Source organism: Sphaeroforma arctica (genome assembly GCF_001186125.1).
Source record: "Sphaeroforma arctica JP610 unplaced genomic scaffold supercont1.284, whole genome shotgun sequence".
Classification (NCBI taxonomy): domain Eukaryota; class Ichthyosporea; order Ichthyophonida; genus Sphaeroforma; species Sphaeroforma arctica.
The window spans coordinates 40,291-42,065 of record NW_014040274.1 but is presented as its reverse complement, the minus strand read 5'-3'; the positions used below and the strand labels follow the sequence as shown (position 1 = coordinate 42,065).

Genomic DNA, 1,775 nt, shown 5'->3' with positions numbered 1-1,775 from the left:
TATCGTATATTTATATGATGTTATATATGAGGAGACGCACACACCCACACCCCCATCTATATATTTTCCTATGCATACATACATATATATAATATATATATATATATATATATAAAATATATATATATATCTATACATACATATATACATACATACATACATACATATATATACATATATATAAATTTATATATATATAAATAAAATACATGTACATATATATATATATATATATATATATATATATATATATATATATATATATATATATATATATATATATATATATAAGTTTCATATTAATAATATACTTTTACACCAAAACAGACACGCATATCTCTTGTACCGATAGTAATCTCATATATCCACTTAAACTGATACCAGTTAGTTTGATGACAAATAAGACACACCCCGCCGCGGCTTTCCCTCTCTCCGGTGTACCTGTGGATTCGCGATCTCTGCAAGCCATCGGCCCTATCGTGTGGCTTCTGTGCTGTATTACTATTAGCATGACCATACCTTGGTTTTTCATCAATATACTTCTCGCCTCCACCTGATACAGCAGCAATCGTAGACTTGTGCATAGCCCGTACACTACCAAACCTATGTCTCGAGAGTGACTGTTGAAACCCTCGATTTAGTGTACACAAACCCGAATTCTGTGTGTACGTTACTGTCTTTTCAAGTGCCATTGTATTGAGTCCTATGAGTGTGCTGATGGGCGATCTTCTCCTGGAGACAAGCACACAGCACCTGCGTATTGTAAACAAAGTGTCCGCCATAGTGCTAAGGCTGTGTGTGTACCGGCCGGTTGTCACGTTACGACCACCAAGTGGTATAGAAACACAGGCAACTACCACGAAATGTCCTGTACTATATTTAACAGATAAACATCGATGAAAGCCCCTTATCATTACATAATTTAAAAATATATATTTTTAAATATCGGGTAGAAATCTCAACAGGCAAAACGTGTGGTTCACTTTCGGCGGGAAATTCACCATGAATCATTTTTCAAAATTAGGGGTTTTTCAATCGCGTCAACGCTAGATAAACCCTAAATTGTGAGCCCTGAAAATTGAGAAATTTCAAAAACGCCAAACTAAATTCCTAAAAAATCTCCAGTCAGAATGGCAGAAATAAAATCATGATGTACTGAGGAACCTGATGTGTTTTAGTTTCAATGCGAAAGTGCACTGAGTGATGTGTATTTGATTATTTGCGCACAACAGTTTTTTTTCTGTGCAACGTGTTCACACAGAAAAGCCAAAAGTGAGGCAACTCCACAAATAGTTGACAATAACAACGACGCGAGTTCTGTATACTTTGTGCAGGCAAGTAGTACAGAACGTCAATTGACATCTAGTAGCGCTACCCCTATTCACTTGCTACTATATAGAGGCATCCCATAATATATAGAACTACAGCACTAGCTTGAGCATTCTTCTACACAGAAGGCAAGATGCCGGAACAGATCCAGGGCTCGCCCCAGTCACAAACGGTATACATTAGCAACCTCAACGAGAAGGTCAAAATCCCGGCGCTCAAATTAGCGCTGACAGCTATATTCTCACAATTCGGAGAGATCATAGAGGTATCCGCCAGAAATACTCTGAAATGCAGAGGGCAGGCGTGGGTAGCGTTTAAAACGGTAGACAGCGCCGTGCAGGCCGTTGAGGCGCTGCAGGGATTTGTATTCCACGGCAAAGATATGGTATGTAGCTGTTCAACTGGTCAGGAGCTGAATGTTATGTTGCATAGATAATCCGTATATA

The 1,775-nt window shown here is 38.0% G+C and overlaps 2 protein-coding genes across 3 annotated transcripts in view; one reads left to right on the top strand and one right to left on the bottom strand.

The window, feature by feature from the left end:
* Positions 1-731, bottom strand: part of SARC_04810 — an 8,141-nt gene extending 7,410 nt beyond the window's left edge. For both annotated transcript variants that reach the window (XM_014301344.1, XM_014301343.1), the window contains exon 1: positions 411-731. In XM_014301344.1, the coding sequence (XP_014156819.1) occupies positions 411-692 (282 nt within the window). In that variant the 5' untranslated portion in view covers positions 693-731. The remainder of the gene's footprint in view (positions 1-410) is intronic.
* Positions 732-1,462: 731 nt separating this feature from the next.
* Positions 1,463-1,765, top strand: SARC_04809 (hypothetical protein; the record flags this gene model as incomplete). The annotated part of the gene is made up of 2 exons (XM_014301342.1): positions 1,463-1,714; positions 1,739-1,765. The coding sequence occupies 2 exons, from the start codon at positions 1,463-1,465 to the stop codon at positions 1,763-1,765; spliced, it is 279 nt and encodes a 92-aa protein (XP_014156817.1).
* Positions 1,766-1,775: the final 10 nt, after the last annotated feature.